General features: G+C 39.2%; 1 protein-coding gene across 3 annotated transcripts in view; it reads left to right on the top strand.

Annotated features, from left to right (window-relative positions):
* Positions 1-25294, top strand: part of LOC131043965 (uncharacterized) — a 195237-nt gene extending 169943 nt beyond the window's left edge. For all 3 annotated transcript variants that reach the window (XM_057977245.2, XM_057977237.2, XM_057977229.2), the window contains 2 exons: positions 24587-24730; positions 24831-25294. In XM_057977245.2, coding sequence (XP_057833228.1) covers positions 24587-24730; positions 24831-25172 — 486 coding nt within the window. In that variant the 3' untranslated portion in view covers positions 25173-25294. The remainder of the gene's footprint in view (positions 1-24586; positions 24731-24830) is intronic.
* The last annotated feature ends 1229 nt before the right edge of the window (positions 25295-26523 follow it).

Below are 26523 nucleotides of genomic sequence, written 5' to 3'. Positions count from 1 at the left end.
CTAGGAACAGCAAACTGGAAAGAAAATAAAATGTTGATAACTACTGTAGAAACTGAAACTTATTGTATCAAACCCTCAACTTTGTGAAAAAGAAAATATCAAATTCTTATGCACCGAAATCAATCAAATCTGAGTGTTATACTTGATAATATATGGATGGAAAAATTTACTACAGCAATATAAAATGTCTCAAGCTTCAGATCTGATATTGAAACATTAATACAATTACAAACTGAACAATTCCACAATATTTCTGAATTTTACAATGTCAAATCTCCCTACAAAATGCAGAAATGGAACAATTTGATACCAAACTGTTCAAATCAGCCACAAACATGTAGATCACTCTCCAAAATACTGATAAATGTTTCAAAGTAATTCACCCGCAATAAACATTACAAATGCTGCTTCATCTTCAATATGAATCTGGAAAATGGTGAAAAATGCAGATTGCAGCACTCTAGGATGTACAAATGACGATCTTAGGCTGATTGCTCCTTTTGTTTGTGATTTTCCCTCCAAAAATGTAATGAAAAACATGCCAAATCCTAATTGTAGCCTTCACAACCCCATCCAAGCCTTTCAATTTGTCATTCTGTTGGCATATGTGCAGAGTATGTTGACATGATGATATTGTGTTGTCATTGATGTCAATATGCTGAAGAGAGAACCGGTAATATGCTGAAGAGTGAACCGGTAATATGTTGAAGAGTGAACCGGTTTATTGAAGTTAAGCAACTGACAAAGTGAACCAGTATAATGTTGTGAACCGATATATGTGCAAAAGGTGAAGCGGTACGTTTGTCCAAGTGAACTGGTATATGTAATGTTTTCTATCAAGGTTTAAAATGATATGACTGTTGGCATTTTTGTTGTTTATGTTGTGATTGTCACTAATGGACACACACTTGTATTGAGATCCCCTTTATATGTATGAGCTTGTGCTCAACCGGTATGTTGTATACTAATCTTTAGACTAGTGGTGATTTTGCAGAATGTGTTTCCCGATCTGAAGCGGCATGTCGACCCCAAGCGGTTCGTAGATCCCAAGCGGCACGAGGGAGCAAAGCGGCACAACACATTCTTACCAGTCTTCATTTTTGTCAAACCAACAACCGGTATTTTGTATGAACCGGTAATACTCTGTGATGAGTTACCAACCGGCATTTTGTGATGAGTTACCAATCCACCGATTGTTTGACGGTGCCGACACATTGACGGTGCTTTTTGTGTCGTGTTAGTGAGTACGTCTAGATGCATTGAACCTAGGAAATTGTAATGTAATCCTATTGGACCGACATGAAATCAGATTCCTTTAAAAGGACATCATGTCTAGGGTTTTAAGTTGTTGCTGAAAGGGTTAATGTTGTGCTAGGGTTTAAGGTGGAAGTTGAAAACGATCTTATCTGAGAAGATCAAGTTGTAATTGTGAGAGAGAGAGAGAAGACTGAAGTAATGCTGGAATGCATTATCTGTGAGCAATACTGGATCTAACCAAGCAGTTTGTGCTATTAGATAGATCAAACACTTGTTGATTACTCACATCTTTGACAAGTCTGTAACCCTTAACTGGGTAGGCCTCAAAGCCTTTGTAAATCCTCTAACAAGGTGGTTCACACATGTGAATCTAAAATCCTCTAACAAGGTAGTCTTTAATCGGACTTATCTCCTAACGGAGATTGAGATTCCTAACAGGATCTGTTTTGGTGAAGAACATTGTAAGACCTTAACCAGTCTGGTTTCTATTCTACAGATAGTGACTTGTGAGTTCCATCTCACCGTAGTTTTTCCCAGTTGGGTTTCCACGTCAAATATCTTGTGTTATGGTAGTATTGCTTTTGTGGGTGAACGCTTTATTCGCATTTTGGTTTGCATGTGTGGTAACTGGTTTGATTGTTAGACTGCTTTGCCGGTTTATCTTTAGACTGTGTAAGTGTTTTAGTGCATTGATTTTTGGCATACTAATTCACCCCCCCCTCTTAGTATTCATCAATTGGTATCAGAGCCTATCTTTCTATAAGTTTAACCACTTGGAAAGAGATATGGGGGAATACACTATGAGGGAACTTACTCAACGGCTCACTAAGTCTGAGCAAGCCTATGATAATCTTATGGTCAAATACAAGGCATCTCAAGCAAAAAGGAGAGAACATGCAGAAAAGCTGATGGAACTATCTGAAAGTAGTTCTGAAGATGAAGCTAACATGGAAGCCATGATTGCTGAAGTAAATAAGCTGAATGATTCAAACTCCAATCTGAGAAAGGAATTGGAAGGATTGACTATTCGGTTTAGTCAAAAGCTTGAGAACCGGAGAAAAGCTGAAGATGGGATAAAGGATAGAGATCATGAGATCTCCAAGTTGAAACAAGAGATTAGTGCACTGACTGCATGCCTTCATGAGAGCAGAATGGAAAAGGAAGACATGCAAGGAGAACTGAACATTGCCATCTCTGAAAATGCAAGTCTAATGGAGACAAACACTGCTATTTCCAAAGAACTCTTTGAGTCAAAGGAAATACTGGCTAAGTTTGGCAAAAGTACTGTCAAGCTAGAGCAAAAGCTTGAGTCATCTAGATCGGCAAAGAATACCAATGGTCTTGGTTTCTCTAGACATGAGGAAGGAGAATCCTCAGGAACAAATGCTAAAGCATCAAAGAAGCAACCGACACTCAAAGAAAAAGGTAAGCAAAAATTCAAACCTGTTTGCTTTAACTGTCTTAAAGAAGGACACACTGCCAATGTATGTAGGAGCAAAGTCCTACAATAATTTTCTATATTTTATCAACAATGTACCTAGATCCAATAAGTTCAATGGTCATTGTTATGCATGCAACAAGTTTGGGCATAGAGCATTTGAATGCAGGTCTGTGATGGATAACATTGGAAGATATCCTTAGAGGAACCAAGGAACTGGTCCTGAACCTTTTGTGAACCGGAACCACAACTGGTTTAATGTCTTCAATCATCAGTCAAGAAGCGATGGCCATCAAGCGGCAACCGGATGGAGAGAAAGTTGTATGATCTGTCATGGTCATGGTCACACTGCTGCAACATGCAGAAGGAAGAATGGAAAAATGTACAATGGACCTTGGAGAGCACCTGGACTTGTTTGCTATCACTGCAACAAATCGGGTCACATTGCAAGATTCTGCAGAAGCAGAAAAAGTATATCTGATGATAGACCGGTCACTCAGGAAGGAGAAATCGATGTTGAAAAAGTTCAAGGTGACATGAAGAAAACATGGAGGAAGAAACCAACAATGTTGGAAGAGGAACCGGTTTCTGCACCTAGAGTGGAAATATCGGAACCGGCAAACTAAGCCTCAAAGGCTTAGGGGGAGCAAAAGGCGAAATGCTTTTGAACCCCCGGTTTACACCAGTAAAAGACCTTAACCGGTATGCGATACCTGTCGCTGGGCAGAAGACCGGAAACGGTAAAAAGGCAAATTAGGGTTTACGCCCTAATAGAGGAGCATTAATGGCGGTAGGTGAGAGACATGCATAAAAGCATTTTTAAAATCATTCCTCACTATCTGATTTCGAGCGAAGAGAAGTTTTCAAGTGCAGAGTGAAGAAAAGGCAATTTGAGCTTAGATTTCAAGAAATTGACAAACCTTGAAAGAGATTCAAATCGAGTTTGCAAGCGGTAGTGGAGAACACAAAGCGGTGATTTGGCAACCGACGGAGAGTGGAGTAAAGCAGAATTAGGAAGCCCTAAATTTGCGTTTGAAACGTATTTTTCATGTTCTTGAAATACTCTACAATGGCTTCCGCATCTCATACCAGTTCAAGTACATCCATAGAGTCAGAAAGTTTTATTCAGAGGAAGTGCAAATATAATGCTTTATCACAAGTTTCAGCTGGAGTCATAGTTGAAGAGGGAATTTCTGATTATATTGATTGTAAAATAGAAGACCTAGGGTCTTTAGCCATTCACACTCAGTTAGGTCTATTTTGCGGCAAGGACAAAAAGATAAAACCGGAGTTTTAGAGAAGAAGAAATTCCACAACGCAGTATATTTTCTAGAAGATTTCACGGAGGATCACATCAGAATTATTTTGAGCAGAGTCCATGGTGACAAGATGTACCTGGAGAGGACGCATGATATTACGCCTCAGGCAATTCATGCAGTCACTGGTTTTTATAACACAAGGAAAGTGCCAGCCCTGAGAAAAGTGAGCAAAACCGAAATCGCCAAGCTCACCGGTTCAACCAGTGATTCACGGGGTATGACAGTCAATCCTATCAAGGATGATCTGGTGAAATACGCCTGCATGGTGATAGGCTACAGAACATTTTCAGCCAGCAGGATTAATTCTGTATCTGCTGCAGCGGTAAATGCCGCTTACCGGATGATAAAAGAGGATGCATCTTTTGACTTATGCACCGGTATGCAAAGGCAACTCTTGTTGAATCTTAAGGCAATCAAACAGGATAATTCACTGAGGTTTAAGTTTGGACAAATACTGGTAGGGTTGTTCTTCTATTTCCAAGGCTACTTTCCTGGTGTAGGAGATGTCCAGTGGTCCCCTGACCAACTGGTAACCAAACAGATAAAGGAAAGCGTTCAAGCCATTGGAACCGGCTACCTTGAAGTACTGAACAAATATTTTGATGAGTTCAGAAGAAAGATGAGTCAGAGGGTAAGAATCTCAGGTGATATAGTGAAGAAATACGAAGATGACATCTGTTTCACTATTCAGGTGGACAAATGTTTAATGGAGGCTGTTGAGCCTAGAATGGAGGAAGTGGAGCCAATGGGCTATGAGGTTTGTTGGTTGAAAATTTTGTACACTTGCGGAAATATACAAAATTGTGGTTTCAACCACAACACACGAGTAAAAACTCTCCTAATTAAGGGAAGGCTCCCCCTATCTAACTACAACTTAGAAAATAAAATAGGATGGGACAGCAATCTTTCTTCTTTTTTCAAGAAAGACAATATCCTTTTCTCTAGCGATTGAATAACATCAGTAACCACTTTCAAGTGAAATAAGAGAAAGGAAATGAAGTTTCCTGAAAGCGCAAAGACTTCTGTCACTTCCTTCGGGACGGGACGACAATATCAAGGTCAAAGACTTGACTATTGGAAGTCCTATCTACCGTTTGCTATACTAAATTTTTACAACGAATAAAAGATAACAGCTCAAAGACTGGAATAATCTATTCTTTCAACACAAAGACAAGAAATAATGCAAGCTCAAAGACTTGCTGCTATTTCTTATCAAACAATAATTTTTCTCAAGAATGGACGCAAGCTCAAAGACTTGCTGCTCCTTCTAGAGATTTTCCTATTTTAATTATTCTTCTCTACTTGCAGCTCAAAGACTTCAAATCAGATTGGACTAAGCTCCTTTAGAAATACTTTGCATAGAAGAAATAAAAAGATTCAAACTCAAGCATGTAGCTCAAAGACTCAAAACTTGAGTAATCCTTCTTTATTATTCTTCAAAAACTTTCAATCCACATACATAAGCTCAAAGACTTCTTATTGTAAATTTGGCAGAGTTTTTGATTGCTTTCCAAAAGATGATAATTACAATGGACCCTCAAGTATTTATAGAAGAGGAGTCTTTTACTACTTGTACACATTGATCATGAAGCTGATCAACCCAGGAATCCAGTGCTTGTACTTTCTGAGCAGCCCTTTCCACTCCACGAATCGATTCTTGGGAACCAGAAGAACCTATGGAGTTACTCCCTTCAGCAGTAGGTTTTGTGATTTTATGAATGGCTGCCATAAGCTGTCGGTTTTCCTCTTCTAGCTTGTCTTTGTTCGCAAGAAGATCATCACACCTTTGCACCAGTGAAGCAATAGAAAACTGAGCATCATGTTTAATGACCTCATGTATTTGCTTGCCCAATTCTATCCTTGTAACCTTATAATCAGCAGCTGACATTTCATCAAGTGGCTTATCTGCAATAGGTTCCACAATTTCAGCTACTTTCATTTTGTTGCTATCAACAGTTACCCTAGAGATAGTCTTGGCCTTCTTAGCAACTTTGGATCTGGATTGTTTGAGTTGCTGGTAGTCAAAGGCATCAGGTGAAATCTCTTGCTTCTTCCTTTTCGGGGTGAAAGAACTAAGCCATGGAGGCAAAGTCATCAACTCACTTCCAGTAGCAGCCGTAGGCGAAGGAGAAGCAGTTTCTGTTTGAATTATCATGGTCACCCTGGGAGGAATATCTGTTTGGACAGCGATCACGATTTGCTCGGTTATCAATGGACATGAAGATTGCCTCATGAATTCTTCAAAACCAGAAGTGGAAGTATCAATTTCTGATAACTGAATGCAAGTGGGATTATCTTCAGGAACTTTCAACACACTTTCTTGTTGTTGATCAGGAGAAGGCTTGTATGTTGAAATGGGAACTACATTCTGAGGAGACTCATCTACGAGCAAATCAGGAGGAGAAAGAGGCGTCTCAATGGAAACTGGAGGAATGACCTCATGAGGTGAGTCTGAAACTGGAGGAATGACCTCATGAGGTGAGTCTGAAACTGGAGACTTAGGCGCATCGTCAGATTGCTGCCCTTCTTCTGGATTATCCTGATCGATCACCCGAACATGGAACCGTGATTTTTCCTTCCCACGAATAGTCGTCTCTTCAGGAGGAAGCACTATTGCACGACTGACTCGTAACTTGATCCTTGTGCTCGAAGATGAAGCACCCTCCTTGTTATCAATCTGAATCTCAGACTTCCGTCCAAGAGGCCCCTTAGAATCATCTTCTTTACCAACCTTGATTTTGATAAGTCTAACAGCGTTACTTTTCAGCCATGCGTTAGTGTTGGCCAAGATAGGCTGAAATCTGTCAAGGATGGAGACGCACTCCTTGTGTGACCATTGGATCAAAGGAAGTGGAGCTTCCTCAACCCTCCGTGAAGTGTATTCAGGATCAAGTATATGCCTGTCATCAATCGTCCCTTGTGGGATATCTGCCAAGTTCAAGTCAACAATTTGCTCAACAGTGAGCCTGCAGTAATCCATCTTCAGAATTTCGGCTTCTGTGCGGAGATCTACGCAAATGTCTTCAATGCGATGAACATGCACAAAGGATTTCTTGATCTTCTCCTTCATACCTCTATAATCAAAATCAGCTTTGGGTTTGAACCTCTTAAGCTTGATTTCCTGCAATTCATCTTCCATGGCCTTGGCCTTTACAGATGTGACGAGGGAGTATCGACCAATTTTTAATGGGTTTGTGGTAGAGATCCCCATTCCAACCTTGTGTCTAGCAGACTGAAAAGTATGAACAGCCATGATTAGTCTTCCCAACTCCATAAGAATTATCTTATCGGTTGGGTATCTTGGAAGCATCTATGGTTGACCATCATAGCATCCAATCCTCATATAAGTGAAGGTGGGAAATTGCAGGAACAAACACCCATACTGAGATACCTTGACCCATGCCTCATCTGATACTCTTTTGTTCCTGAGATCCATGTCAAACTGACACATGAAATATCCGAAGAATGCATCTTGGACCCTCCTAAAATGCAATCTGCTGGGTTTCAATGGCAACTGGTCATAATATTCCCAAACTGGTATAAGCGAGCGATCACCCTTGGTAGAAAGACCTGGAAAGTGTCTAAGTGATGCTGCTAAATATACCAAATAAGAATTCATGAAGAAGGTCATGGTGGTAGGAACTGCTGCAAGTTGTTCGCACAAGGCATCACTGATGACTTCACCCCATGAAATGTAATGTGACTGCCGTATGAACACAATGAATTGATACATCCATGGCTCAAAGACATTGGAATGCTCAAGGCCCATCATCCTGCTGAGAAGAGTGATGGTGTCTCCTATCTCCCATTTGAAATCACAACGGTACAACTTTGCCCACCTTGAGAAGGAAGGTCGTGGCTCTTGGATCCACCTATTTATGTGTCGCTTGCAATCTTTTTCCCTTTTCACATAATACTCTGCTGCACTTTCTTTGGTGATTTCCATATAAACAGGTGCAGGAGGTATTTTGAAGACCTTCTCGATTGTATCCGCATCAAGACGAATTATAGCTTCACCATCATCCTTTTTGATGACTCTTGAATCCTTGTCAAAATGATGGGCACATGCAAGAACGAACTCAGGATCTAGGGCAGCCACTGGGAAGGAAGATGCATGATGGATATGGCTGTCCAATAGCCACTGCAAGTTGTTATCCTGTGGATCTTCTACCCTGTTGATGAATTCTGCCATATCAACGTGCCCTATCTCCGTGTCTCTGATGCGATCCAAAGGAGAAGAAACTTGGGAAGGTGCAACCTCATTCTGATATTTGTCATATTTGTATTTCATTTTCTTTGGAGTTGGAGATGCCGACAAATCTGACATTGATTGTGAACTTGGAATGCTGTGATGAAGACTTAAAAGAGTTAAGGCAACATCATAGTCAGCTGCAAATATCATTCTTCCTTCTTCAAATGGGTAAAACTTTGATTCTTGAATTTCACGATTTTGTGAAAGGAAGAGGGAAATATGTAGAAATGGGAAAATCTTGACTTTGACCAATTTCGGATCTTGGGAGAGAATTTTCGCAAGTATACAAGTTGGAAAAGACATACATGCAATCGGGGTTTTAAAACCCGAATACAAGTACACTTGTAAATTCGAAAATGGAGAAATGGACGAAAAATGAGATTTTGACTTGCGGGAAATGATGGAAATGGAAAGTATGGATATGGGGAACATGAATGGATAGAAATGGGAAAATCCGAGAAAGTCATTTTCATGAAAATGGGAAGAACTCTTCAACATGTAATCCGGTTTTTAAAACCCGAATTTTCAAGGGAGGGATATTTTACACTTTTCAACTTGGAATTTTAACCAAAAATGGTTAAATTCCTTAACTGTAGGGGAAGAACAAGAATTTCCAGCGAACTTGTAATCGAGATTAAAAATCCCGAATACAAGTAAAGGGGGAATTTTGGGAAGAACAATGCAATTCATAAATTGCATACCAAGGGGAAGATTTCTTTCACAAAAACCAATTTTTGGGGGAAGAATCAACACATGCCAAAAATGTAACTAAGAACGAAAATAAAGAAAACAAGAAAATAATAAAATGAAGGAAAGAAAGGAAAGAGAACATAGCTTTCTTAAAAATGCAAAATGCTTCTCCAATAATGCAACAATTCTTGGAATGAAGAAGCAAAACCGGTAAAAAGGAGCAATCCGGAATGCCAAACCCTTATCACGTTTTTTGTAAAAATGTCTTATATGGAAAAACGTGGTACCAAGCAAGAGCAAAATGTCATAAAAAATGCTTGAATGCTTCCTAAACCTCAACGCCTTGGTGCTTCAAACTAAAACGATCCATGTCCTTGAAGATGCGTGGCATTCAACATTTCTAAAATGCAACCGTAATGATTCACGTGGAGGAAAAAACGTGGCACTTGTTGCATATTGGAGGACATCATTTAATAGCTTAAAACTCCTCCCAAACTCCACGCCTAGGTGAGAGAGGGCAAAACGCTTTAGGAGATTGCAGCTATAATAAGTTCTAATCCCCCAAAACGTGGCATTAAATAAAAACGCGTTTGCTGATCTAGGGCAAAAAACCAGTCAATATAACCTCCATTTGGCGTGAAAGATGTTCATGATTGCATGAAAATAGGGTAGAAGCAAAAACGCCTTTCCTCCCTAAAAAATCTCCTCAAAAAATTGCTTTGAAATCTTCAACAAATCCATTTTTCATGCAAATCGGGTATTGGGAGACAAACAAGAAGTTCGAATTACCCAAAATCATGCAAATCGGGTTTTGGGGAGAAAATAACAAGTTTTATTTTCACTTTTTCCACTTACAAGCCAAAATCGGGTTTTTTTAGACAAATTGCAAGTTTTATTTTTCACTTTTTCACTTATCAAGGCAAAATCGGGTTTTTTGGAGCAAACTACAAGTTTAAAATACTTGTAAAAGAGAAATAAAATCCCTACAAGAAGTTAGAAACACTTGCACATATGTAATGGGGATTTAAAATCCCTATTACATATGAAAACCATTAAAGTAGGGGTTTTTTGACCAAACTGCAAGTTTACTTGCAGTTGAGCCAAAAAATCCCTATTTTAACTAAACATGACCAAAAAACAATAAAAAGATAAAAACAACAAAGGGGAAACTTAAAACAAATTACAAGTAACATATTTGAAATAAAAGTGCACATGTAATCAATCAAAAATTCCCCTACAAAGACCAAAACAATGAATATCATTAAAGTTGTAGTTTGAAGAAAATTCTCCACCTGTAGTCGGGGTTTTAAAACCCGAAATTGAAAGAAAGGCATAGCAAACGAACCCAGAATTGGACGAAATTTGAAACGTAGTTCGAGAATGGATTGAGGATTAAGCCAGTCCAAAGATTAGTCGAAATCCTGCATCGGGAAGCGTGCCATAGAGTAAATTTTTTCATAAAAATTTCAACGTAGTGGTCCTTCATTTTTGGAAACAAAAATGAGGACAACAAGGTTATGTATGACATGCTGGAAGGGTATGCCTCAACCCTTATTGCCTCGCCTCTTGATCCAAAGGCTAAGAGGATCGGAACCTACTTGGAGAGGATTGCACCGGTTGAAGAACCATCGGTGAAGAAAGGAAAAGAACCGGCAGCTAAGAAAGCCAAGGCAGTGCCTGTAGCATCGGCACCGGCCACCACTGCAACTCCAAGAGTGACCAAGCGGTCACCGACAAAGAAGAAACCGAAGGTAACACTGGCAAAAGTCTTCGAAAGAAAGAGGAAGACTAAGACAAATGAATCGGACTCCGAAGAAACCGAGTCTGATGAAAAGCCGAAGAAGGCAAGACAGACAAAGAAGGTGAAGAAGAATGAACCGACAGCATCCGCACCGGTAAATATTGATATCTCCTCATACAAACCTTTGACACATTGTCAAAGAACAGTAAAAAAATATTAGGAGAAAATTACTTCTTGATTTAGTAGACTATTATGATGAATTTAATAGTGAGGAGAAAGATGAAGTACTACAGGGAATCATTCTTTATTTGTGTAAAAATGACCGGTCACCATCAGAGATTAAATCTCAGACACCGGATTCATTATTTAAAGCATTGGATAATAAATGGCGCATTGCCATTGAAAAAGAACAGGAGATTAGGGAGAAAGTCTTTGCACAGTACTTTCCCGAACTCTCAAATTCAGAATTATTTGATGCCTTGGATCAAAATAAAAGTCTCTTCACCACAAGGAGAAGAAGACTCTGGTTGTTGGAGGGGAGAATTGATGATGTCGAAAAAGATACTCATCAGCATATGGCTCATGCTATCAACTCTCACAAAGCACGAATGGCCAACCTCCAAGCGGAAAAAGAACCGGTTATTTCCAAACCGGATGAGGTTTTTGACGAGGAAGGAAACCTGGTGGAAGAACCAATCGACACTATTGATGTCGATGCCCTGGATGTAGAAGATGTCACTCAGGACATACCTTCTGAGGGAACTGAACAGGGGCAACAAGCCGAATAGGGTGGTGAACAGGCTAAGGACACACAGCAAGCGGCAAAGGAACAGGAAGAGAAGAAGAAGAGGGATGAAGATGAGAAAAAGAAGAAAGAGGAAGAGAAGAGAAAAGAGGAAGAGGAGAAACAAAAAGATGAAGAAAAGAAGAAGCAAGAAGATGATAGGAAAAAGAAAGAAAAGAGAAACAAGGAAGAAGAAGAGAAGAAGAAGGAAGAAGAAGAAAAGAAGAAGAAGGAAGAGGAAGCACAGAAGAAGAAGGAAGAGGAAGCACAGAAGAAGAAGGAAGAGGAAGCAAAGAAGAAGGCAGAAGCAGAAAGAAGAGGAAGACAAGAAGAAGATGGAAGAGGAAGAGAAGAAAAAGAGAGAAGAGAAAGAGAAAGAAGAGAAGGAGAAGAAAAAGAAGGAAGAAGCAAACAAGACAGCTGAAGCAATGAAGAGCACATAGATGGAGACTCCCAAGGCAACCGGGAGCCAAGCCAAACCGGCTGCTATCTCGAGTCCTATTGATCTCCAATCTGCAAGTGAGTCTGAGCTTATGCAGAGCATCAAGGTTGCCCAAGAGTGCCTTCGCAGGAAAAGGGAACAGGATATTATTCAGGCGGCTGTAGACACCCTTACCGGTTTAATCCCCAGTACTAATCTTCCTGACACTGAATCATCACTAGCACAACTCAAACTTCTATGTACTGTAGTGGATGATCAGGTGCAAAGTCTGGAAGAAGCAGCAAAGGCCAATGTAAAGAAAGAGCACCAAAAGGCTCTTAATGTTGCTCTAGTGAAAAAGATGAATGAGCTTAGGACTGAACTGCTGAAAGATCAAAAGGACATAAGGAATGCCTTAGATGAGGGAAACTTGCTACTCAGCAAAATCTGTCAACCTCATCTGTTCTGTGACGATGTGCTAGCCAAGAAGCAAAAGCTTCAAACGGACTTACAGTCCTACTTGGGCACATTTAAGACACCTTATGATTCCTTTGCAGCATATGGGCAAACCGTTCACCGGTTCCAGATCCAGTCAGCCAAGATGGAGCAAAAGATCAGTACACGGTCTAGGGATTTGCAGGAGCTTCAACTGGTATTACTTCCACGACTGCAAATTCTTCAGAAGTGTTATCTAAACCTGGATGCCCTGACAATCACACAGGAACTGAGCACAGTAGATGCCATGGAAGAACAGGTATCCCAGATGCAGACGGAGAAGGAAGTGGCAACCTCCCTACTTGAGTCCTGGTCTCTATCCATGAAACAATTTTTGCAGGACTATAAATCGGTTTTTGACAAGTATTATTCATTATTGTCATAAACTTTTTTATATATATGGAAACAGGGTTATTCAACGATACTTTGTCATTGTTGGCAAAGGGGGAGAAGTATATCCGGTTTTTGGTTATAAAATTTTGATCTTCTGACACAGGGGGAGAAATATCTGGTTTTGACATTTTGATATATGCTTTGATATATGCTATATGCTCTGATGTCTCAATAATTATGCTCTGTATGCAAAATTGCTATACATTGTGTTAATTAAGGGATAGTGTATATGCTTAGGGGGAGCAATTTTGTTAATGGCATGTTTTTGTTGTAAAACACTTAGATGTCAAAATTTTATTTTCCTAAGTGTTGCCATCAATGCCAAAGGGGGAGATTGTTGGCATTTTTGTTGTTTATGTTGTGATTGTCATTGATGGACACACAGTTGTATTGAGATCCCTTTTATATGTATGAGCTTGTGCTCAACCGGTATTTGTTCCAACCAGTATGTTGTATACTAGTCTTTAGACTAGTGGTGATTTTGCAGAATGTGTTTCCCGGTCAGAAGCGGCATGTCAACCCCAAGCGGTTCGTAGATCCCAAGCGGCACGAGGGAGCAAAGCGGCACAACACATTCTTACCAGTCTTCATTTTTGTCAAACCGGCAACCGGTATTTTGTATGAACCGGTAATACTCTATGATGAGTTACCAACCAGCATTTTGTGATGAGTTACCAATCCACCGATTGTTTGACGGTGCCGACACATTGACGGTGCTTTTTGTGTCGTGTTACTGAGTACGTCTAGATGCATTGAACCTAGGAAATTGTAATGTAATCCTATTGGATCGACATGAAATCAGATTCCTTTAAAAGGACATCATGTCTAGGGTTTTAAGTAGTTGTTGAAAGGGTTAATGTCGTGCTAGGGTTTAAGGTGGAAGTTGAGAACGATCTTATCTGAGAAGATCAAGTTGTAACTGTGAGAGAGAGAGAGAAGACTGAAGTAATGCTGGAATGCATTATCTGTGAGCAATATTGGATCTAACCAAGCAGTTTGTGCTATTAGATAGATCAAACACTTGTTGATTACTCACATCTTTGACAAGTCTGTAACCCTTAACCAAGTAGGCCTCAAAGCCTTTGTAAAATCCTCTAACAAGGTGGTTCACACATGTGAATCTAAAATCCTCTAACAAGGTAGTCTTTAATCGGACTTATCTCCTAACAGAGATTGAGATTCCTAACAGGATCTATTCTGGTGAAGAACATTGTAAGACCTTAACCGGTTTGACCTTAACCGGTCTGGTTTCTATTCTGCAGATAGTGACTTGTGAGTTCCATCTCACCGTGGCTTTTCCCAGTTGGGTTTCCACGTCAAATATCTTGTGTTATGGTAGTATTGCTTTTGTGGGTGAATGCTTTATTCGCATTTTGGTTTGCATGTGTAGTAACCGGTTTGACTATTAGACTGCTTTGCCGGTTTATCTTTAGACTGTGTAAGTGTTTTAGTGCATTGATTTTTGGCATACTAATTCACCCCCCCCCTCCTTAGTATTCATCAATGACTACCGGTTGGTAGTCCCAGCCTCAGGGTTTCCGGTTGAAGTGTTTCGAGCCCATGTGATTCAACCGATGGCATTGTGTGATGAGTTAGCATTGTAATGGAGATCAGATCGTGTTGCCACATCAGCCTCGTGCACGTGAAGGATCTTGCATGAAGGGGATTGATCCTATCTACCTCGGGAATGTGCGAAGTCCCTGCAAACGGTGAAGAACACATGATGGGTTATCGCCTCCAAGAAGCGGTGAAGAACGAACGATGGAGAATGTCTCAATGGTCAAGATTGAACCGACTGATTTGCTCAACCTAAATGTTTAGGGTTTAGGGTTTATGCTACCGACCTATCTGTTTCCTATAAGGTCGTTGTTGTGTTTCATGTTGAGATTGTTGGCAAATGTTGTGTGTGTATCTAAGTGCAGATATACGTGATTCTTGCCAGATCAAATAAGAGAATTGATACCTGCAAAGTGTGCAGAAGGAAGGAACTAAAACGGATCTGCATTGGCATTGAGTGCTATTACTAGATCATTGTAATACCTGTTGATCTCTAAACACTTCAACAGTTGGAAAATCCCTTAACAGGGTAGCTTTAACCAGCTTGCTGTAAATCCTTTAACAAGGTGACTCAAAGCCATTGAGTTCATAAAATCCTCTAACAAGGTAACCTTTAACAGGGTTTAACCCTTAACCAGGTATTCTAGCCATCCCTTAACCAGGTGATCCCTAACAGGATCGGTTCCTAACAGAACATGTTGTAACAGTCTTTAACCGGACTAGGTTCCCAACAGAGCAGACTTCTAAAGAGTTCAAAAACAGCTTGTGGGTATTCATCCCCATCGTGGTTTTTCCTAGTTGGGTTTCCACGTGAAAAATATGTGTCATGTGTGATGCCTCTTTCATGTGATGTTTTGTTATTTCCTGTTTAGTGATGAATCATGTTGTTCTGGTAAATTAATGTATCTCTGATGATAGATTATCTGTTTATGCATAAGAATGAAGTGGAAATGAGGGAGTAGATTGTATGGAAAGATAAGTGTTGCTGGTTTATTTTTTTCACAGTCTCATTATGTTTAACCAGTAGTAATCTGGTTTAGGTGTATTAGTGTTTGTCTGTCAAGTGCACTGTTTGCAGTCAAACTGGTTCAGGAAAAGTTTTTGTGTCTGTACTGATTCAACCCCCCCTCTCAGTACCGGTTTGGTACTCACTGTTCATCATTGAGTTATCAATTGGTATCAAAGCATCCTCCAGGTCCTCTATGTTGTAAGCTTAACCGTTTGAGGGAAAGGTCCTATTGTAATGATGAAGAGGGAAGGTCCAAAGTTCAACAGAGATAACTCTAAAATATGGAAGGACAGAATGAAGATATACATTAGAAGCATGGGTGCTCAACATTGGAGCTATGTTGAGAATGCTTATGTTATCCCTACCGGTACTCTGACCGATGATCAAAAGAGAGAGACTCAGGAGAATGGGCAAGTCATGGAAGTCCTAATTAGTAGTTTATTTGACATTGAGTTTATTGATATTCAGGAGAAAGGGAATCCCAAAGAAGTATGGGATGCCCTTGAGAATATCTATGGTGGTGATGAGCATGTGAAACAAGCTAAGGAAGAAAGCCTTAGGGGAAAGTTTGAAGACATGCGGATGGTTGAAGGAGAGACCATTCAACAATATGGAATAAGAATCAAAACTGTTGTTGGAGATATCAAGAGTGCATGTGGTAAAATGGAAGATTCCAGTGTTGTTAGCAAAGTTTTGAGATCCTTATTACCGGTCTATGCAATAAGGGTTGCAGCTATTCAGGAGTTGAGGTCTGTAGACAAGACAAAGGTATCCCTGGACTCCATCATTACAAAGCTAACAGCTTATGAGCTAAATAATTATGATGCCAGTATTCAGAAGACTGAATCAACCTTCAGAGCATCTGCTGCACCATCTAGAAAAGGCAAAGAAGCTAGTACCAGTGGTGGACCAAGACAGAACAGAGAAATGCATGATGGGGAGATCTTGATGGAATTTGAAGCTCTTCTTGCCAAGAGACTTCCTAAGGGAACCGGTAAATACAGAGGTAAGCTCCCTTTGAAATGCTTTTCTTGTAACTGGATAGGACACATTGTTGTAAACTATCCTAATGGTGATAGCAAAGACAAACCGGAAAAGTTCAAGAAGTTCAAAGGAGGAAACCGAAGAAACTGTTTTGTAGCAGTTGATGAAGGTGTCATTGATGAGGAATCAGAAGATGAAGAAAATGAAGATATTGTGTTTGTAGCAGTCAAGGAAGATGTGTTAGACAAGAAGGCTCTTGTCTCCCGCTTTGATGATTCCAATGAGTGGATTATTGACAGTGGCTGTTCTCACCATATGATTGGTGACCGGAGTAAGTTTCTATCTTTGGAAGAGTATGATGGTGGTGTGGTTCGTTTTGGTAATGATGCACCATGCATGGTAAAAGGCAGAGGGTCCATCTCTCTGAATGGAAGAAGCAGTGCTGACAATGTGTATTGGGTAGAAGGTCTAAGGCACAACCTTTTGAGTGTTGCTCAACTGAATAATAATGGACTCACTCTGGAATTCAAAAATGGAGTGCGCAAAATCAAAGGAAAGAGTGGTGAACTGATGGCTACCGGTATGCAGACCAAAGGTAACCTATTTCAGCTAAATGCTAATGTCAGTACATGTCTTATGGCTAAGTTTGAGGACAGCTGGATATGGCGTAGGAGACTCTGCCATGTAAACTTTGACAATATTGTGAAGGCCAGTAAGATCAAGGCAGTTAGAGGATTGCCTATGTTGAGCAAACCGGAAAATCCTTTGTGCAGAGAGTGTCAACTAGGGAAAATGTCTTCCTCAACCTTCAAAGGTAAACTTTTCACTGCAGACAATTTACTTGATCTTGTGCATACTGATTTGTGTGGTCCTATGAAAACTAGGAGTGTGCAGGGAGATAGGTATTTTATGATTCTTACAGATGATTGCTCAAGAATGATGTGGGTCACATTCTTGAAGGACAAGTCTGAAGCCTTTGAAAAGTTCAAAGATTTTAGAGCACTGGTAGAAAAGGAAAGCGGTAGAAGAATCAAATGCCTTAGAACTGATCAAGGAGGGGAATTCAGTTCCGGTGAATTCAACAAATATTGTGAAGAGAATGGCATCAAGAGGCAACTGTCTACCCCGCGGACTCCACAGCAGAATGGATTAGCAGAGAGGAACAACCGGATTGTGGTTGAAGCGGCTAGAACTATGTTGATCCAAGGAAAGGTTGCTCACACCTTTTGGAGAGAAGCGGTGAGCACTGCAGTCTACACAATGAATCAGGTACTCATCAAGAAAGGAAAGGATAAGACTCCTTATGAGTACTGGACCGGTAAGACACCAGTAGTAAGCTACTTCAGAGTGTTTGGTAGCAAATGTTATATCAAGAGGAGTGAACATCAGAGCAAATTCGATGCAAAATGTGATGAGGGAATATTCTTAGGATATTCCACCAAGAGTAAAGCTCTCAAATGTTTCAACAATAGGACTCAGAGAATTGTTGAAAGCATCAATGTTAGGGGTGATGAAAACTCTGAGAAACCTAAGGAAACTAGAAGAGAGCATATAGGAGATGAACCGGTAGTAACCTTCTGGGAACCGGTTGCAAATCAGCCTAGTACCAGTAATTGTGCTCCTACACTGGTGGATGCTGATGTTGATGAAGATGAGGATGAAGAAGAAAAGAAAGAGGAATCTGTTAAGAATATACCTAGGTATGTAAAACTCAATCATGATCCAAAGAAGATCATAGGAGACAAAGATGTAGGAATTCTTACAAGAAGAAAGGTCAGAGAAAACTCCTGTATGATCTCTAAATTTGAGCCTAAATCATTCAAAGAGGCACATAAAGATGAAGACTGGATCAAGGCAATGGAAGAGGAACTTGATCAGATAGAAAAGAATGGTACATGGTCTTTGGTACCCAGACCGGAGTATAAAAATGTCATTGGAACCAAATGGGTCTTCAGAAATAAACTGAATGAGGATGGCACAGTGGTAAGGAACAAAGCCATACTAGTATGTAAAGGATATGCCCAAGAAGAAGTAGAAGACTATGGAGAAACCTTTGCTCCAGTAACAAGATTGGAAGGAGGTCGTATGCTTCTTGCATATGCAGCTTTTAACGGATTCAAGGTATACCAAATGGATGTAAAATCTGCATTTCTAAATGGAATACTTGAAGAGGAGGTGTATATAGAGCAACCAGATGGGTTTGCCCTATCAAAAGACAGTGACATGGTGTGTAGGCTACATAAAGCCTTGTATGGACTGAAGCAGGCACCTAGAGCATGGTATGAACGCTTGCACTCCCATCTTGTGAAGATTGGATTTGAAAGAACAAGTGAAGATAGCAATATCTACTTGAAATCAGAAGGAGATCAGATTCTGATCTATGAAGTATTTGTTGATGACATAATCTTTGGTGGAGATGACAAGATGAGTCATGACTTTGTAGATGAGATGAAGGAGGAATTTGAGATGTCACTCATGGGGGAGATTAAGTTCTTCATTGGACTGCAGATTCAGCAAATGAAAGATGAAATCTTTATTACTCAGTCCAAGTATGTCAAAGAGGTGTTGAAGACCTTTGGCATGGAAGACAACAAACCGGTTGGTACACCAATGGTGACCGGTTGTAAACTATCAAAAGAGGATGACTCAGCATTGGTAAATGAGAAGGAATACCGATCAATGATTGGTAAGTTGCATTATGTAATGCATAGAAGACCGGACATTGCACATGCAGTGGGTATTACCGCTCGGTTTCAGAAAAGCCCAAGAGAATCCCACTTGGTAGCAATCAAGCGGATTCTTAGATATCTGAAGGGAACTATTGACTATGGATTATGGTATCCATACAATGATGATTTCAACCTGAAAGTGTTTCCAGATGCTGATTGGGCTGGTAATGTGGATAACCCGAAGAGCACAACCGGTGTTGCATTCTTTCTCAGTGGTGGACTAGTCTCATGGATGAGTAAAAAGCAGAGGTGTATCTCTTAGTCTATAGCAGAAGTGGAGTATGTTGCAGCTTTTATGAACTGCACCCAGACTATTTGGATGAAGCATGTATTGAATGGCTTCAAAGTTCCTGTATCTGAACCGGTAAGTATATTTTGTGACAATACAAGTGCAATTAACATCTCCAAGAATCCGGTTTTACATGCTAGAACCAAGCACTTTGAACTCAAATATCATTTCTTGAGGGAAAAGGTTCAGAACAAAGAGGTGGTATTGGAACATGTTTCCAGTAAGGAGCAGTTAGCAGACATATTCACCAAGCCTCTACCGAAGGGTACTTTTACCTATCTGAGAGGTGAGGTAGGGGTGCTGCCCCTTCAAGAGGTAAACTAAAGGTTTGTGCTCCACATCAGTCAGATCTTACTTTGCTATATCTTTTCAGGATTGATGTGTTGAAGGATGCTACTCCTTAGGGGGAGCAACATAGTGGAACAGGGAAGCTCATGCCTCCACTTTGGCATTGTTGTCAAAGGGGGAGAAGATGTGAAGCAGAGAAGATATCTGCAGTATTAAGGAGAAGATGTGATGCAGAAAGAGAGATATCTTTGTATATTGCCATCAATGCCAAAGGGGGAGATTGTTGGCATATGTGCAGAGTATGTTGACATGATGATATTGTGTTGTCATTGATGTCAATATGTTGAAGAGTGAACCGGTTTATTGAAGTTCAGCAACTGGCAAAGTGAACAGGTATAATGTTGTGAACCGGTATATGTGCAAAAGGTGGAGTGGTACGTTTGTCCAAGTGAACCGGTATATGGAATGTTTTCCATCAAGGTTTAAAATGATATGACTACCGGTTGGTAGTCCCAGCCTCAGGGTTTCTGGTTGAAGTGTTTCGAGCCTGTGTGATTCAACCGATGGCATTGTGTGATGAGTTAGCATTGTAATGGAGATCAGATCATGTTGCCACGTCAGCCTCGTGCGCGTGAAGGATCTTGCATGAAGGGGATTGATCTTATCTACCTCAGAAATGTGCGAAGTCCTCGCAAACGGTGAAGAACGCGTGATGGGTTATCGCCTCCAAGAAGCAGTGAAGAACGAACGATGGAGAATGTCTTGAGATCTGTTAAAGACCATTGTATTCAAATGCAAAGTGTTCAATGGTCAGGATTGAACCGACTGAATTGCTCAACCTAAATGTTTAGGGTTTAGGGTTTATGCTACCGACCTATCTGTTTCCTATAAGGTCGATGTTGTGTTTCATGTTGAGATTGTTGGCAAATGTTGTGTGTGTATCTAAGTGCAGAGATACGTGATTCTTGCCAGACCAAATAAGAGAATTGATACCTGCAAAGTGTTTGCAGAAGGAATGAACTAAAACGGATCTACATTGGCATTGAGTGCTATTACCAAATCATTGTAATACCTATTGATCTCTAATCACTTCAACAGTTGGAAAATCCCTTAACAGGGTAGCTTTAACCAGCTTGCTGTAAATCCTTTAACAGGGTGACTCAAAGCCATTGAGTTCATAAAATCCTCTAACAAGGTAACCTTTAACAGGGTTTAACCCTTAACCGGGTATTCTAGCCATCCCTTAACCGGGTGATCCCTAACAGGATCGGTTCCTAACAGAACCTGTTGTAACAGTCTTTAACCGGACTAGGCTCCTAACAAAGCGGACTTCTAAAGAGTTCAAAAACAGCTTGTGGGTATTCATCCCCACCGTGGTTTTTCCCAGTTGGGTTTCCACGTGAAAAATGTGTCATGTGTGATGCCTCTTTCATGTGATGTTTTGTTATTTCCTGTTTAGTGATGAATCATGTTGTTCTAGTAAATTAATGTATCTCTGATGATAGATTATCTGTTTATGCATAATGATGTAGTGGAAATGAGGGAGTAGATTGTATGGAAAGATAAGTGTTGCCGGTTTATGTCTTTCACAGTCTCATTATGTTTAACCGGTAGTAATCTGGTTTAGACCAGTATTAGTGTTTGTCTGTCAAGTGCACTATTTGCAGTCAAACCGGTTCAGGAAAAGTTTTTGTGTCTGTACTAATTCACCCCCCTCTTCTCAGTGCTGGTTTGGTACTCACTGTTCATCATTGAGTTATCACATTCATCCTCAAAATGGATGATATCAGTAATAAATATGATGGCACACTTCCAAAATGGTACAGACCTGTCCTAGGCAGGTGCTCAAACTAAATGCACCAATATCAGCAATAAAAATATGTAGAAATAATCGATATAGCAGTGACCTTGGCTTGGGTAATGGCTGGAAATGATGTTGATACTCTCCCCCACAAAAGGACACTTCAGATCTAGCCAAAACTAGTGATGAATAGCAGCAATAAATTCTGAAAATCCAACAATGAAACACTTCAAATGCCAATCTCCAAATTTGCTTGCAAATCTAATTGACCAACTTAAAAGTATGCACCAAAACTCCAAATCAGCACACTGTGCAACTCCCTTGTGGAATTGCCAATGCTAAAGAACGAAGTTTTCCTCGCCACCTTCAAAATGGAGATCTAAGTAGATTTTTTCTTTTCTCAAATATCTCTGAAAACAGCCAGCAGTTTTTGTCCTTCGATGAGTAGAATGAATACGGCTCAATCCAAAAGAAAGTGATGAAAATGCCAAAGTGAATGCTAGATCCCAAATGAGGCTAGGTGCCCTTGTTTTGTATTTTTCCAAATCATGCTCTTGATTAAAACTTTCCCTCCAAAGTATTTAAAAATACTTAAAATTAAATAAAATAATATTACAATCAGTTACCCTTTAAATAAAAAATTACCAGGCCCAACTTAAATTAATAGTAAAAATTATCAGGAAATGAGGATAGGATAGAGGTCTGCTTCATGGCTCTAGTTTGTAAAGTGGGACATGACAATTTCTCAATTTAAGATTACAAAGGGTACCCATGAGGGCAAATGACATGACACTTCCAAAGCAGGCAGCCTCCCATAGTGAAATCAACAAAAAATGAAAATCACTTTGCAATAATTTAAGCAACTTTACAGGTTTGAAGCAAAATACTTTTCAAAGAAGAAATATCAAAACCAGTAAGTTGATGACAATCTAATATCTTCTACATCCCCAGATGAAAACATACTGAAAGAATCAATCCCAGATGTAAGAATCATTGAGAATCTGAGATTATCACCACAACAATTTGAGTCAGGATCAAGAACCTACATTCTCATAATAAACAACATAAGATGGTTTTCAATGAGGGGCAGACACGATAGACATTTTGCACAAGGGAGTGATCCAAACAATATTCGTACAATCTTTATCCCAACCAGACACTTCTACTGCACTTTAAGACCAAACCTTCAATTCTCTTCCTTCGCAATTTACATGCTTCAGATCTTCCTTATTCGCAGAAAACTGGATTTTCCATGAATCCCAACTTCCTTTCTCAGGAACTCTAATTGACATCAAACTTCACGATGGCTCTTTCCTTCCATTTCTTCTTAGTTTCATTCTCTGATTTAACATGGCATGGTTCCTTTATCCTCTTGCTATTTCTGACATTCCTTCTCCTGGTTTCTAATCTCTGATTTCCTCATTTCCTTATGCTTCCTTGAGACTTCACAAATCCCAATTTCTTCCTCATTATTTGTTTTTGCAAGGTCCCTACTACTTACACCTTTCCAGCATTTGCCTAGTTTCTAGGCAAGATCATGGTCTAACAACTATCATAAATGCCTCAAAGTTTGTATCCCTTCTTTATTTCCTTTGATTGTGGCCTCATCGTATCAGAACTACAGTGCCATTTCGCATTGATTGCTTTCTTTCTTTCACTGATTATTCCAACAACTTACAGTTCCTCACATCTTTCCAACGTGGTCAATGCGAGATTTTGTAAATATGAAATCTCAAGATATGAAAATCAAATCATAAGGTTGCCAGTCAGATTTATTCTCCCAAGGCACATGTCTTCTATTATTCGTTATGCACTCTGCCACTCTGGTTTGTTCACTAATATTTTCTCTGATTTCAGACCGCCACCTCTGCTGGGTCAAATATATTACCCCCACTTATGGAACCAGGCACATCCCCCTTCTACTCTGCTTAGCACCATCAAATTTATTGCGTTCTGCAAAATAAACCAAGTGGGATCACAACACCATGTGGTTGGTATTAATTAATATACAAACATAGAATTAATATCAATAAGAAAATATACTATCAGTATTGATATGATATCAACAACCAGGTTATTATAATTCAAAATTATTTATCGGGTCCATAACCATCCAAGCTTAGCAAACTCACACATCTCAGAGTATCATAGTATCTAATTATACCAACAGTTTATAGTTTTACTGAGATAAGGCTTTGAAATGACAAAACACTGTCCACGAAGGCTCCAAATGATCTAGAACCAGGTTGTTGAACCGGTGGGGCACTACATTGCATATCAGGTTAGTCTTAAAATAGTTAGTCTACTCTTAAAAATAGAAAATCCTTGTGGAAATATAGCTTTGTGCAAACATTTAAAATTAATACTATGTCATTTTCTAGACCATAAGAATGTTCCTTTTTTATTTGAGAGAATTTGTTCAAAGTTTAAGCATATTTCAATAATATTCGGGGTTCAATTGCATGGCTTGTTTAGGTTCCAAGTTTAGAAATGTTCTTTTTGTTTTTCAAGTTTGCAGTTCATTTTCCGCTTTCTTTTTGTTGTTCGTCTGTATGCTTCTGTTTTGCATATTGTACAGATTTTATTTTTTCTGATCAGCTTTATTATCAAATTTTAGAAATGATAGAAAGCCTATCTAGGAAATGACGTTGAAATATCTAGACAAAAGTTTTCTGCTTGTATAGTGTGGATTGTCCTTTAAATGTTTGGCTGCAATTTGCCACCAAAAGACTCTCTTCTCAATGTTTCTGGATTTGATTGTGTATAGATTTTTTATCATCAACGTTTTGAATCACACTCCATGATCCATCATCAGGATGAGAGAATCTAGAAACATTGAGGAACATTTTATGGATTGTGGAAATCTGCTATCATTACTCTTTTATTTGACTAAAGCAAAATTAGAGATGCCATTTTTTTTAAATTACAGTTTTCATTTATATAGTCTAGTCTGAAGTCTACATAAAACATAGAGTGACTTCACATTAACAAATGACATTGCTCTTATCAAGTCATTTCAGAAGTTCAGTAGCAGAACTGAATATATTTGGCTAATTTACATATAAATTCATTCTAAGTTAATAGGATTCATAATCTTGATTTCAGACACCGGTAACTTGCTGTGATTGTTTGTCTACAGTTGAGTTCTGGCTTTGCAATTGCAGAAGCTGCACCTGCTGCCAAAAAAGATAATGTGTCAAGATGGTTTAAGGAATGCAAACAGTATGTCATATCTACGTGTTGTAGAGGAATGGATATAGACACTCTCGAGCATCTTTGTGAGGTAGATTGTGATTTAAATCTATAGTGGCACTGCATTAGGGTTGCAGTTTACTGTTTTTTTAATAAGTTGTTAAGATCTGTGAACATTCAAATTGATTCAGGTATATGAAACAATGGAAGCAATTGTAGTCCATCCTCATGAAGATATATTCAATGAGGTATGTGAATCTACAAATGTTGAAGCTTTGGTTGCAGAAATTCCAAAGGGGCGTCTCCAAAAATTTGGTATTCATAATGTTCATCTCCCCAACTTTGAGAAACATGTGTTCCGAAAAAATTTACAGGAGAAGGAACAAATAGACAAGGATGATAATCACCATAATTTCTTTTCCCGTTTAATTGAGGGGAAGAATTCACTGTTTGGGAAGAAATCACAAAAACCAACTTCCACAGGACAAAATAAAAAGTTGGGGATGTCTGAAAATGAGTGGACAATTCTTTAATTACTTCAAATTTAACTAATTAAGTTTCACTTCCAGGAACTGTGTTTTGTTCAACCAGAAAGTCTCATAACACTAATAATAAACATGCTTACTAATAGGAGAAATAATTGTAGTTTGAGTTTGACGTCTTGTAATTATTTGGTCTCACCATGCTTTATTTGGAATCCTAATTTAATTTTTTTCTTTGTAACTTTATGTGAAGAAGAGTTGTCATATGTTATTATCTCCAGTCTAAATGGGGTTGCGTATGAGAGTGTAAACATTAAATGCTGCAAAATTACTTATGTATTGACCATTACAAATAGGTGGTAATATCCTAGAAGACAATATGATTACTGATGTCGAAAATGAATGGACAATGCTATTAATTTAAATGATAGTATATTTTTCATGTTTGCTGACAATAACAATTATTAAATTCTATGCAATATTTTCTGTATTTTGTCACGGGAAATGGAATAAAACTGGTAATTCCTTTTTGTAGAAACAATAGATTAATAATTGATTGACGATCTTGATTCTTTCTGACAAAGATGGATGTTTTCTGTCTTTTTTTCCTCCTTTTTAGGGGATGGGTCCCACAACAGTTTTTCCCTGTGCCATTCGTGAAGTTGCGACAAATTCTTTCTGTTGTCAATTTCACAAGTTAGCAAACTCTCAAAAAACCCCACAAGTTCTTTCTGTTAGCGTTTTGGTGAGTTTTAGAACTTGCAGTTTTCCCAATAGTTGGTTTTTTCCTCTGTTGTGACAAAGTTTTAAGTTATTGAACTCATTGAAATGCTGAAAGTTTTGTTTGAAAGTATTGTGGTTCTTTGCTATGTTACCGGGTTGGCCTGTTTTGGTCCACGCACTTGAACTGGGGTTGCCCGGGTTCGGGTTCACCTTGGGTACGTACCTAGGCATTTGGGTTCGCCAAGTACGAACCCGAGCATATCCAAAGGTGCTGAGCGCCAAAACATAACAAAAACAGACATTTTTGACCCTTCCTTGCAATTAAAAACCCTAAAAACACCCCTTCAATTGTTCGGTTTTCGTCACGCATTGATCAATGATGAAGTAGCATACTATTAAATGTATTTACTTTTATAGTTCTGAATATCTCTTTAAATTTTTACATATATATAAAATCAAATTCCTACACTATCACTAGAGAATCAGACACTTTTGCATGCAATAGGCTTATGGTGGGTATGTTGCATGTCCGCTATCAAGTTTCATGGTCCCATCTTGATGGCCTTCATGGAGAGATGGGATCCAAATACATCTACATTATCTTGCTAGTTGGATAGATGACAGTGACTTTGGAGGATGTATACTGCATCCTGAGACTACTAGTGAGAGGGAGGATCGT

Source organism: Cryptomeria japonica, chromosome 6 (genome assembly GCF_030272615.1).
Source record: "Cryptomeria japonica chromosome 6, Sugi_1.0, whole genome shotgun sequence".
Classification (NCBI taxonomy): domain Eukaryota; kingdom Viridiplantae; phylum Streptophyta; class Pinopsida; order Cupressales; family Cupressaceae; genus Cryptomeria; species Cryptomeria japonica.
The sequence above is the reverse complement of the archived record's forward strand: the minus strand, read 5'-3'. Positions and strand labels throughout refer to the sequence as shown.